This window comes from Bos indicus x Bos taurus, chromosome X (assembly GCF_003369695.1).
Source record: "Bos indicus x Bos taurus breed Angus x Brahman F1 hybrid chromosome X, Bos_hybrid_MaternalHap_v2.0, whole genome shotgun sequence".
In the NCBI taxonomy this organism is placed as follows: domain Eukaryota; kingdom Metazoa; phylum Chordata; class Mammalia; order Artiodactyla; family Bovidae; genus Bos; species Bos indicus x Bos taurus.
The window spans coordinates 85,018,077-85,030,541 of NC_040105.1; the positions used below are offsets into that span (position 1 = coordinate 85,018,077).

General features: G+C 39.0%; 1 protein-coding gene across 12 annotated transcripts in view; it reads right to left on the minus strand.

The window, feature by feature from the left end:
• Positions 1 to 1,399: 1,399 nt before the first annotated feature.
• PAK3 (p21 (RAC1) activated kinase 3) overlaps positions 1,400 to 12,465 on the minus strand; it is a 429,164-nt gene continuing 418,098 nt past the window's right edge. For 10 of the 12 annotated variants that reach the window (XM_027535196.1, XM_027535197.1, XM_027535194.1 and 7 more), the window contains 3 exons: positions 11,801 to 11,938; positions 11,341 to 11,468; positions 8,192 to 8,279 (listed from right to left, as the gene is read on the minus strand). In XM_027535196.1, the coding sequence (XP_027390997.1) occupies positions 11,370 to 11,468; positions 11,801 to 11,938 (237 nt within the window). In that variant the 3' untranslated portion in view covers positions 8,192 to 8,279; positions 11,341 to 11,369. Of the gene's footprint in view, positions 8,280 to 11,340; positions 11,469 to 11,800; positions 11,939 to 12,465 lie in introns of all 12 variants that reach the window. The other 2 variants (XM_027535201.1, XM_027535199.1) reach the window with 1 other exon arrangement.

The window sequence follows — 12,465 nt, forward strand, 5'->3', positions numbered from 1 at the left end:
AGCCTATAAAATCCTATGATCCAGACCCAACTTGAAGGATGGCTTAAGGTAGGTGTTAACAATCCTCAAAATGATACAAATAATGAGTTAGAAAAGATCATGGGATACAGAGCCCCTGTTTGAGTTTCCTGAGCCATACAGCAAATTCCTATTGGCTATTTATTTTACAAGTGGTAGTGTAAGTTTCCATGTTACTCTTTCTATACATCTCACCCTCTCCTTCCCTCTTCCCATGTCCTTAAGTCTGTTCTCTATGTTTGTTTCTCCATTGCTGCCCTTTAAATAAATTCTTCAGTACCATTTTTATAGATTCCATACATATGCTTAAGAGTATGATATTTATCTTTCTCTTATTGAGCACACGCTCCATGATAATACAGCCTTGCTGATAGCAGCCTGGGGAGGAACCACCTATCAGGACACCTCCTTCCTCTGATGACAGAGCAACCCGTTTCACCCTCCACTGGTTGTGTACTAGTCTCTTTATCTTGTGTGCCATGCATGCTAAGTCACTTCAGTAGTGTCTGGCTCTTAGTGACCCTGTGGCCTGTGGCCTACCAGGCTCCTCTGCCCATGGGGTTCTCCAGGCAAGAATACTCAATGAGCACAAGATATATAATCTGCTCAAAGGGAACAGAGTACCATTGGGTATCCACTTACACAAAGACATCAAATTATATACACAGGCTCCAGAAGGAATACTACCCCACTGTAAAAGTATTACCAGGGTAACAAACCTCCACTATGCTAAATCTCTGGTGTTTTTATCTCATCCTAAGGACTCAGAGAGTTTCTGATAAACCTGACTCCAACATGTTCACTTAGCAGCTTTCAATGAACTTTACTGTCATTTAGTCATACTTGGAGTTGGTTTTTAATATGAACGTTATCTTTCTCAGAAAAGTCCACAGTGCCTGACATATATCAAGAGCTCAATAAACCGTTTATGAATGAAAGAATGAATAAAAGAAAGAATATTCTCAGTGACATGGCTTTGGAATCTCCTGTGACTTGTGGCCCTTGATTCTAGATAGAAGATAAAAACCAAACATTATGCAGATGTACTTGTTCCGAATTTTCCAAGCAGAAAGATGAGCAAAAAAACAAATTACTACATATGCTTTCTTTTGGCAGTTTTCCTTCATTTGCCTTTTGCTCTGCATCGAGTATACAGATTAGTCTATTCGAGCTCTTCTATGTAAAAACCTGATGGAGATTCTGGGCCTGAGTTATCCAGTGGCAGGGTCTGCAGGACATTTCCTATACTGCTTACAAGGCTGGACGTTTTCCCTGCCTTGATTCGTTTGAGAGAATGCTACCCTCTAACTTGTGAATGGGGTAAATGGCCAATGCCAAGGGGGTGGGTTGAAGGGTGACAGAAGAGAGAAGCACCAGCTCAGTGATGTTTGTCATTTTTATTTGCAATACTTTAGGTCCAAGTTTCAAACTGCATTATTTTTACACTCAAGACACAGTCATGCACAATCCATATTTCAATTTTCTATTGCTTCAACCACAATTTAAAGTAACAATATCATAAACAAAAGTCCTTAAAAAGAGCAGATGCTGAGGTCAGAAGGATGGAACCATACCATCAGCAGGTTTACAAAAGAAATAATTTACTTAAAAAATCAAACAGAAAGACCATAAATACCTTTAATTCAGTTACAGAAGAATTTCACTACACATGGGTTTACAGATAACACATTTTAACAAAAGTAAAGCACAGCCAAATGAGATACAACTCTGATAATGAAAACACAGATCCTCCTTAACTTGTTTTGTCTGGATATTATGAGTATAATCCCAGTACATATCACTAACTACCCTGTGATCTGTCTCTTCCTTGCTGATGTACTGAGATTTAAAACTCAACCCACTAGTGGTTACAGAATTCTGTGAAAGGTCTTATTATCACTAATGAATATAGTATATGCGGGTCCATAAAGCACACCACACACAAGCACACACACTGAACTTGAATTTCACACTTAGGGCTGGTTGGCACTGCTGTAGGCAGGACATTGGGACTGTCCACTAACTACAAGTTGATCCTCTTTATAGTATCATACTCATCCAATTGGCCAATCCCTGTGGGAGCTGTCATCAGAAATGCTGTCTTTGGTTCCCAAGTGGATTTGTCAACACTCCTTAATGTTAATAGCATGTAATCACTTTTTCCTTTTTCTCTCTGCAACCTGCAAATGTTTAGGCCCACTCAGTAGTCCCAGCCATGGCATGGGTTCTGCCATCTTGTGCCATTTTGGAAATAAACTCTATAAAGCCCAACACTGCTTCATAGGAAAGGAGAGGCCGAAGTATAGTTCTATTCTAGCAAGTGTGACAGTGTATTTCTGTTCTAGTAGCGAATACTGGCCACAGCTTAATGAAAACCAGACTTTACATACAGAGTGTATGGAAAAGAAAAGCTGGAACACTCAACAGAAAAGGAACACTAAATCAAAAACAAAACAACAGTGAAGGAATTGGAAGGCTGCCACGAGTTTTATCAACATTCCCTAGTATTTATTCACTTCATTTACTTGAGGTTTGATTTTTTTTTTTGGCATCATCTTACATAGTTCTATTGTTTAACTGCAACATAAGAGACCCAGGCTTAAGCATATGATATTTGCCATCACTTTAGCAGGATGAATTATCAAGGCAATCTATAGTACCACAGAATGTTAGAGCTTTGGAAAGCCTTGGAGAGCTAGTCCAACACCTTTATTTTATAAATGTGGAAACAGACACAACATGGTTAAGTGACTTGCCCAAGGGCACACAGTAAGTTAGGAGCAGAGCCTACATTAGAATCCAAGTATTCTTATTTCTGGGCTTCCCTGGTGGCTCAGTTGGTAAAGAATCTGCCTGCAATGTGGGAGATCTGGGTTCAATCCCTGCATTGGGAAGATCCGCTGGAGAAGGAAATGGCAACCCACTCCAGTATTCTTGCCTGGGAAATCCCACGGACAGATGAGCCTGGTGGGCTACACCCATGGGGTCGCAAGAGTCGGACATGACTTGGTGACTACACCACCACCACCATTCTTACTTCTAGGTTAGCACTACTTCCATTACATCTGATTGATTCTAATTGCTGTTGATTTCCTCATAGGTCCTAAATCAGATGCACATGGTACCTGCCTCACTACTGGTATTATGGGATAGCATTCATCTGACGGCAGCTTCCAAAGGAGACTCTGATGGCACTAAACAGCTTCTATAAGTTTATCTTACAAGTGTGACTGTATCATGTGGCAGTAAATGCTCCTCATTATTATTGTCTACTTGAACACAAAAGTGTGCACGTGGAAGTTATAGTCTCAGTTCCCGCATTTGCAGATTCAGTTAGATACTGCTTGATATTACACAGACATCCTCAATGCATGAGGAATCGGGTTTATATTCACTTGGTCACTAAAGGAGCATGGGATCAGAAAAGGAATGGAAAAAAAGCCTACCAACAGAAAGATCATATCAGAAACCAATTTCTGATGAAAAAGTCTTTCTTAGGAAAAACAGTTCCATTATTTCTAGGGTCCCCTTTAATCCTTTCCCAATTCACATGCAAATATATGTTCAGAATTGTGTGTTAAGTTCACTCAAAATCTCAGGTCTGGTAGACTGTCAGTTTACAAATGCTGAATTTCAGTCCTCTTGCTCAGAGACTAGGAGTAGGCCATCACTGGCCATGCCTTTGTTTAAACAAATATTAACTGCAAGTAGCTCAGAAAAGGACCATGAGTAACAACTGGGGATGTCAGGGTTAAGACTCTGATAAGTAGATTATATGTTGAGAATGGCCCCAAGTGGGTTCTCTAGATAAAAGGTCTGCTCTTGGTGAAACTAACACCTGAGGCCACTACCGTATCATAAAAGTCCTCACCTGCAAAGTCTTTGGTGAGTTACCAGGAAATTCCTCTCTCTGGGTAGATAGTCTCCCTGATTTCTGTTTAAAATGACAGTAGTTACTGCATACAACCTATAATTAGGCAGATCAGAAAGCACCTAGAGGTCACCATCTCAGGCCAAAGCTCAAAGGAGTTGAGATTGAATGCCAAGAGGCCAGGGCTGTTCTAAATGTTTGTCTCAATATTTTCACAGTCAGCTTTTAAGTGCAAGTCATAACTTCTACTGAAATCAACAGGACTTGCCTACTGTTTATTAAAAGAAAATCCTACCTGAATGATAGTATATCCTGTTGGAAAAGGAAATGGTGGGAGCTGGGGATTTTAACCTTCTGTTCTTCCAAAATTCAACCTAAAATCTGCTAAAATGATCCAGAAAGGCAGTACCTGAAACAGATGTTGTCAGAGGGGCTATGCAAAGTGACCCCTCCAATCTAAAGTAAGTAAAACAGAAAACTTAAGGCCATACCAAAGCAGAGGGGGCAGCCAGCCAGTTTGAAAGCAGAAGGATGTGTTTGAAGTTCTAATAGCGACATCTCCCTGGCTTTAACTTATAGATACTAGTCCCCAAAGAAAGCATGTGCCATACCGAGTGTGTGCCAACCGCAGCATCCAGGCAAATATAAAGCCTATGGAATAATTGTAATTAGCAAATATCTGTGCCCTGCATGCTCTGGGCTCTGGCCAGAAGGCATCTGCTTCTGGCATCTTTTCTATGTTTCTATAGTCCCCTTTCTGATGTTTATTTATTATAAAGCAATAGTATAACAATATCAAAGAAAATCTTAACAAGAAAAAAATGTGCATAATCCCACCACCCCAACACAACTGATTTCAATTGTCTGTGTTCCCAGTCTTTGTTCATATGCACACTTATTTTTACATAGTTGTCATCCCTATTTATGTTATTTAAAGGTGATTTTATAGGTTCTCTCTGAGAACTGGCAGCCTCATTAGAAATAAACAACCCATTGAGCAAAGGAATAGAATTATTTACACAATCTTTGAGCTGAGAAATATCGTTTATAGACAAACATCTCAAACTATCAAAACAGTTTTACAGACGACAGGAAGCAATTTCGTATTTCTTTTTCTTTTAGCAATGGAATGTGCTTCACAAGGGAGGGAAAGATGTGGGGATCAGGTGGTTAAAATCAAACACTGGGGTGCAATTCACAAGCTTGAAAGAAATCTGAATAACGCAATTAAAGAATAAATACTTGAGTTAAATCTTCTTACATGACTTGGCCATCCAGTAGCCAAAATGGAACATGGACACACAAATATTTACAATGACACATAGACGAGATCAGCAAGAACGAAGTCATTACCCAACACGGTGACTGATTTGAGGGGATGTGTCATCCAAAAATCTTCATAGGATGATGACAACGTGCTGGATCCTTGCTACAACATTAACGTTCTTTTCTTTCTTAAATAAATAATCTCTACTGTGCTTCTCACCCTTCCCTGACTTTCCCACTGCCCTATCCCTATCTCAGGACATTTTGGAATCAACATTCGATGATGCGCCCTCCTTATCTCAGGGCACGCATAGACTCACCAATGTCAAGATGAGCTACAAAAAAATAATCCAGGAAAAGGGAATAAACTATTAACCATCTGGAGTACAACTTGGTCAGGTATACCAAGTGTAAATCCCTCAGCATCATTTTGGCAGGAGAAACAGCTTCTCTCTAATACTTATTAGAAATATACATAACTCTCCAACACAGGGAATGGTCTTTAGAAGCTGTTCTCATTTTAAAATTTACATAGATATAAATCTGTAAGAGTAAAGCCTACTGGGATATATTATCATAAAATCTTGGTACAACAGGATGTGGTGAAGTAGTACAAGACTCCTCGTTGTTAACATGCTGAATTGAAAGCATAAAAGAGCAGCCATTTCTCTGCCTCCAGTAATCTGAAGGATCACTGCTCCAGGTGTCCTTCCACCAAAAAAATGCCTTCATGACATATAAGGGATGCTCACGGACAATTAGGGTTTCCCAACCAGGTTTGGGGCTCTCTCCAGTGGCAGGGCATAGGTACCAATGTACTGAATTCTATTTGCATCCCACCTATTGTTTCATTGAATTCCCTGGTACGATGAATGAAAAATTTAAAAAATACTTAATTTTAAATGAAATCAAAATTAAGGCCTCACTCTCTCTCACACATAAAACAGTGTGGCATTAACATTTTCAGGCCCAGCCACGTCTTTGTGAAGAATAACATAATATGGTTCAAATTAATATTACTCTTTGATCTTTTCACATTTGCTGTTTTATGCCCTTGTGCACATTTTCTAGGGGCAGGGCTCAAGCCCCTCCCAAATTTCATAGTCAAAGGAAACAACAGGAAATCCACCAGTGGTGTTATCTCCTAAATATAAACATGTGCACTATATGGTTGGTTAGCAAAAACTCTAAAGAAAGTGCTTTCATTTTAAGGAATGAACAGATGATTACATGGACGGGTGTGCCTCAGCAGAGAAAGAGAGAGGCCCATGGCAGTGATCTCTTTCCCTCTCTTGCTAAATGCAGATAGGTTCTATTCAGATTCTTGACATACTACAAATCAAGGAGCCCTCTACTGCACAAACTGCTAGCTTTTCAAAGGCTTAGAGAAAAAAGTCTGCAGAATTTACAAAACTGATAACACTCGAAAGAGAAGCATATCCTTTCTATGCAGACACCCTCCAGATATTTTTCTACTCTCAGAAGATTCAGGAAGTGGTGACTGTTGAGTGTCTAATAAATTGATACATGGTGAAATAATAGTCAAATTTTCATATCTTGCCCAAGCCACAAAAGGAACTCAGTTGAACTGGTAGGTCTTGGGATACATGATTGCAAAGCCAAAGGCTTTTCACTGGAGAACTTCAAGATCTTTAGATACATGTTTTTGAAATTCAAAAGCCCAAAGGGCTAAGTATGAACACACCATATGCAGAAACAGAAATTTGTGGTACATAGGGGAAATGACAATAAGTACTTAGAGCCAAACGTTGACTGGGATGTAGTTTTCACTAACCTCCCATTTCTTGCAGAGTTGAATGCTTACATATTTCTGTTCTCCATATCTTAAAACCTTTTTTTAATGTTTGTTATAAATTGTGAAGATAAATAATATTTTATCATCAGCAAATCTTGGGTAATGGGTCTGTTTCCTCCTGATGTGCCTGTTTTAGAGTTGCATACGTTCCACAAGCACAAAACAGGATTAAACTAGGTATCTATATCTTTGTTTACTTACTGTCCAATGAATATTTCAGTATTTCATGCTTATATTATCTTCCTTTTGGCTCTTAGAGAAAGCCCCATCTTTGTTTAAGTGTGGCCTCTCCAATCAGGATTTCCTAGGTTTAAGACCTAGACTCACCTAACTGGAGTGCCATAGTTTTGGTGTGTCTTTTTGCAGGTACCATGAAGATAAGCAAGCAGGTTTATACAAATGACAAATCAACTACCACTTAAGCATCATCATGAAAATGTGATAAGATTTCACCATCTGAACTTTATTTAGATAGTTTTTAAAAGCCCTTCCTGAACACACATATTCCTCTCTGCTTTTGGAAAATGTCATAAAAGAAACCTTTTCCAATACAAATGCAGAAAAACAGGTACACAAACCAAGCCACCACTATAGAAGAAGAATAAAAAATTGCAACTCTATGAGGGCATGGACTTCCACATGTTCACACAGTACTTGCTCTGAGGTTTTTTTTTTTTGTTTGTTTTGTTTCATTTTGTTTTTTTTTTTGTTTGTTTGCTTGTTTGTTTTGTTTTTTACTTTCTTTTTTTTTAAAAAAAGTTTTGACATCTTTTTTCTGGACATCTAATGACAATGCAAGTGAAAAACATTACATTGGGTAAGGAGTTTTGAAGGAGGTTTGAATGCAAGAGGGACTACTCTCTAACTTAAAAACAAACACAACACTATGAAGAGGGATTGTGCATCTTTGAGAAATCTTTTTTCTTCAAAGTGAATGCACAAAATGAGGGGATTCACTACTGGCTCTTTCGCTTCACGGTGGAAGTGACCTTTTTATGGTCACTTCAACATTGCTGCCCTGTATGGGCCGCGATTCAGGCTTACAAATAAATTACATAATCTGAGGGAGTAGGAAAAAGGCTTATAAGAAGTTTCTATTCATCTCAAAGTTAAAGAAACCCCACCCCATTTGACTGTCTTTTCTTCCATCTTTCCTGCAGCGGAGTTTTATTTCAGTCTTACTCATGAGGGAGATGGTGTGGGGTAAGGCTGGCAGTCCTAGCGGCTGCTGTTCTTAATCGCTTCTTTTGCAGCAATAATCAGAGGAGTCAGGCTGGAGAGAGGCTTGGCTAATTTTAAAAATGGATGCTGCAAAAGGAAAAACAGAGGAATTACTGGAATTCTTTCCTCCAACAAGTATATTACTTTACACTTGCAAGGAGCCTTTTTTTTTTCATTAAAATTTGTATTTTGTGGATCCAATTAAACATCATTTAAAAATATATAGTGCCAGCTTTTGTCCTTCAGATGTTTTTGTTCTTCAGTGTCATGAAATCTTTGGGAAGCTGACTGGCAGAGCTAGAAATTCAGAGTAGGTGTCTTGCAAAATCTCACTGTGTTAGGGAGTCTAACTTTCTGATTTTCTTAAATTGATGACTCTATCTGGAGCAGCCTTCAATGCTTGAAAAACTGTGTTCTGTTGACCACTAGAGCCCTTAACCCTGAAACCAATAGCCTCCTAACTGCTAAACCCAATAGTGTGCCTCCGCCATTTCTTTTTTGGTTGCTCCACAGTACTTCATACAAGTGAATGTCCCTTCCTTCTTTGAAATGTTGTTCTCTTTGGGGGCCTGTAACATTCTACTGTCTCAGTTCTCTTTTATATGCATGCTCACTGACTGCTCCCTCCCTTCTTCTTCCTGGTTTCACATCCTCTTTCCACCTCCCATAACTTGACTTTCATCATCTTCTTTTTCTAATTTAATTCCTTGGAGAGTTCATTCCTTTTCATGGTTCCAACCAAGCTCTTAACAGCCTTATGGAGATGACTCCCAAATATCCATTTTGTGACCTGATCTCTTTCCTGAATTTTGGTCCTATTTCTCTAATTGCCTGTTGTTTATTTCCTTTTGAATGTCCTCCTGCCACCTTGAACTCCACATTGAAAAATGTACATTTAGTCAGGTTGACGTATGGCAGAAGTATTGTAAAGCATATCTTTCAATTAAAAATAAATGATTTTTAAAAATGATGTGTGGCAGAACCAATACAATATTGTAAAGTAAAAAAATAAAAATTTTTTAAAAATAAATAAAAATAAAATAAAATTAATTCAAGAAAAAAAATATAGTGTTTTATACTTTGAAGTTTCTCAAAGAGGGTACTCTTATGTGATGTAAGCTATAGGGGCTTTGGAGTCAGAATACCTAGGTTCAATCCAATCCTCTGCTTATCACAGTGGTTAAATGAGGTAAGCGACAGTTTCCTGTAAACTATATCAAGGCCAATCAATGTTAGCCAGTGTATTATTATCCTCTATCACTTCTGTTTTTGCTTAATGTTACCACTGGTTTGATATTCTGAAGTCACTTTTGTGTTCTTATGTTTTACATGCAACCAGTTACCAAATGCTGCCTCTTCAATGCCTTTTACAATGATCTCTTGCTTTGCCTAGGCCTAATCAACTTAATCCTGATTTATAACAATAACCTCCCCCCCATATTCCTTCCTCCATTTGTTTCTGTTGCTAATTCTTATTGCAGACCATCAGTTTCATCTTCCTGAACAAAGCTTTCATCATGTGTGTCCCTCAGATGGCTTCACTATTTCCCCATTTCCTACAGCCCCTATGCTTTAGCCTGGTGTTTAAGGCTCTCTACAGTCCTGCCACCTGCAGCTGTCCTGACTTGAACTCTACTTCAGCCACACTGTCTATTTTCTGTTCCTTTGAACCTTGCCTACATGCCTTTGATCAGGTGATAATCCTCCTATCTGAAATTCCTTCCCCTTTTCCCCTTAAACTATCTAAGACTGATCTGTCTTTCAAGGCCCAGCCAAACTCCTTCCCTTTCACAGACATCTTACGAATGCCATAGGCCAGAGATGCATATCTCTAATCAGTTATGACATTCACTGTTTGAATGGCCACTTGGTTCCACTGAGTCTCTGAACAATCTTGTTTTTTCATATTCCCAAGGAGACTGAACTTCTAAAGAGTAGGAATCATGCCTTTAAGAGATTTGTATCACCCAGTGCACTTAAGCCTTGCAAACAGAAGTTGCTCCATAAAAATTCATTTATTTGTGCCTTTTCTCAAGTCTTCCAGTGGTGTGAATGTCATGTAAGTCTGTTTTCCAACCTCTAAAATGGACTAGAGGCAGAGAATGGAGTTATATGGACTTAAGGTAATATGCAGATCATAGCTTACATGTATAAAATCAAAAGATTCAACAAACACACTCTTCAATCTTCTCAAAACATCATTTTGCATCAGTAATCTGACTGGTTCAGATAAAAGTATTGTTGAGTAAGGAATTAACTAGATAATTGATTTAATTATATATATATAACTGTATAGCTACCTTAAGTGAAACTGTATTTTCACTCATCCTTGAAGAAGACATGATAGGAATGTGTACAGGATGTGTATGTGGGGTGGTGAGAGGCGTACACGCATGGAAATGATGTACTCAAAAGTTCCAGTTTTTCATCTATAATTTGAGGCTGGAATAATGGGAGGACTAATAAAGGGCTATTTCAGATAGGACATTTTCAGGCCTCATGACAGCCTGTGAAATGCTCACAGGTAGCAGAAAAGAGAAGGTATAGCTTTCCCAGTTCCTCCAAATTGGTTTATCCCAGGTATAACTTAGGTTGGGGTAGGGTATTTTCGCCTGAGTGTGGCTCTCTGTCTCTGGAAGAAGTTCAGAAGCAATATGAACTTTTTGTTGTTTGGCCGAGAACAGACTGAGTCTATCGTTAATCACACTCTGCATGACCAAATATTATGCCTTTTATTTAACTGGATTATGTGTTCAAAGTCAGGAGGGACAAGTAGTCACTTTTCTTGGCTTGGCTATTACAGATCTTTATTTTCTTCCCTGAAGGACCATCCCCAGCAGTGATCCTGGGCATGCATTGCTTTATCAATATAAATGCTTTTTTCCCTTCTAAATTGGTTTGTGTGGAAGAAAGACAATCCAGGGCTCAAATTCAAGTTCTGCCATTCAATACTTGTGTGAGCTTTAATTTCTACATCCATAACAAGGATTAATAACACCTATCTTAGAGTGTTGTAAGAATTAATGAGATAATATGTGTAAAAATTTTGCTATCAAGTAGGTACTAATTATCATCATATATACGAATCCCTGAGAGCCATGAAAAGGACAAATGGTTACAGAGGCACTCACCACTGGATGGTACTCACCCAGGCAAGCAGGTGCCTGCCATTTGGCATCACAAGCAAAGGGGCTTTGACCAGTAAAGCATTAGAGTAGCAAATGCCATGGAAATAATTGCATAGTTATGTAGAGAATTACCTCCGGCCAAGAGCACCTGTGTACAACATCCAGGGGCACAAGTAAAGTTTAGAACAAAACAGCAACACCAGAGGTTCACATTGTTTTTTCCCCTTGCAAAATAAGACTCCAGGAAGAACAAAAGAGAGTTCTAGTTTAAACTGCCAACTTCTCAGAAGAAAGGCCACACGCCAATCCATTACATATTAGATGCATGCCTATATTTCTGTGCCTGTGATCTCAAATCAAATGGTTAGCGCCTAACTCGAACTAGGCATCTCTCAACAGAGTTCTCTGATTGTCACACATCGAGGTGGAAAAGCTCAATATAATGACTCTCTGTTTGTAACTGTCTTATTTAATTTTCACCTGCAAAAGCTCCTTGGCGGATCCTCGCCTATCCACATCCATCTCAAGACAGCGATTTAAAAAGTCACGGAATACAGCAGACAGTCTCTCAGGATTCTGCAGCTCTGGGGTTCCATTAGTGGCTATCAGATATAATGCCTGCAGAAAAATATCAGAAAAATCTATTCAGCACATACATATTAGGATCGTGAGTTGACACAGAAGACACATATCCAGTTTCTGATTTTTACCTTGGGTCTTAAAATCTCCATTTTAGAGAATGACATTGGCATACACTGCAAAGTTTCTGTAACATTGAGAAATGATTACTCTTGGCAGTAACTGAGGGACAGTGAGGTGCCCCACCCTCAAAAGTTTGGAAATAAGGTTATAAGGCTGTCCTCTGAAAGCTAAGCCAGTAAAGTGAAAGTGTTAGTCTCTCAGTCGTGTCTGATTCTTTTGCTACCTCATGGACTGTAGCCCATCAGGCTCTTCTGTCCATGGGATTCTCCAGGCAAGAATACTGGAGTGGGTTGCTATTTCCTTCTCCAGGGGATCATCCTGACCCAGGGATCAAACCTGGGTCTCCTGCATTGCAGGCAGATTCTTTACCATCTGAGCCACCAGGGAAGCCAGTAAAAATCCATATAAAATGAATGTGTCATTAACCACCTAGGTAATGAAAC